Genomic DNA, 634 nt, shown 5'->3' with positions numbered 1-634 from the left:
AAGCTGCTAGCTTGTCATGTTGACAAGCTAACATCTGGAAGTTTGTTGTTGAGAAAAAAACAAAAACAAAAACACAGCAGTCTCCCATTAAAATTTTTAAAATGAATTCGTAGGTACGTGAGCTGCAGGCGGAGCTGATGCTGGAGCAGAAAAAGACCGAGGAGTATCAGAAAGGTGTCCGTCGCTACGAGAAACGAGTCAAAGAGCTGACCTACCAGGTCTGGTAGCGATGATGTCATTACCCTTTGACCATGTTTTCTTGCAGTTTTTTATTTGAAATTTTCATTTATAACCTCTAACCCTACAGTCTGCGGAGGACAGAAAGACGCTGCTGCAGATGCAGGAGCTCATCGAGAAACTCCAGACCAAAGTCAAGAGCTACAAGAGACAAGCAGAAACGGCTGTAAGTCTCGTTTTAACCCCAGTGTTTAAAGTGCCTCTGACCACGAGACTATGCCGAGTCTGTTTGCTTCCACCAGGAGGAGCAGGTGAGCTGCAGTGGCGTACGCTACAAGAAAATTCAACATGAGCTGGACGATGCCGAGGAGAGAGCAGACATCGCAGAGACCACTGTCAACAAGCTGCGCGTACGAACACGACAACAGACCACGAAATTCACCCTGGTGAGACAACA

The 634-nt window shown here is 46.5% G+C and overlaps 1 protein-coding gene across 1 annotated transcript; it reads left to right on the top strand.

Annotated features, from left to right (window-relative positions):
* Positions 1-17: 17 nt before the first annotated feature.
* On the top strand, positions 18-623 carry LOC103399571 (myosin-8-like; the record flags this gene model as incomplete). Its single annotated transcript, XM_025054011.1, has 3 exons — positions 18-218; positions 308-403; positions 480-623. Coding segments are annotated over exons 1-3 (321 nt in total), but the record flags the coding sequence as incomplete, so codon positions are not given.
* Between the last annotated feature and the right edge of the window lie 11 nt (positions 624-634).

The sequence above is a fragment of the Cynoglossus semilaevis genome, unplaced genomic scaffold, assembly GCF_000523025.1.
Source record: "Cynoglossus semilaevis isolate Cse_v1.0 unplaced genomic scaffold, Cse_v1.0 C18940150, whole genome shotgun sequence".
In the NCBI taxonomy this organism is placed as follows: Eukaryota; Metazoa; Chordata; class Actinopteri; order Pleuronectiformes; family Cynoglossidae; genus Cynoglossus; species Cynoglossus semilaevis.
Note: the sequence above shows the minus strand (reverse complement) of the source record. Positions and strands in the feature narration are given on the sequence as shown.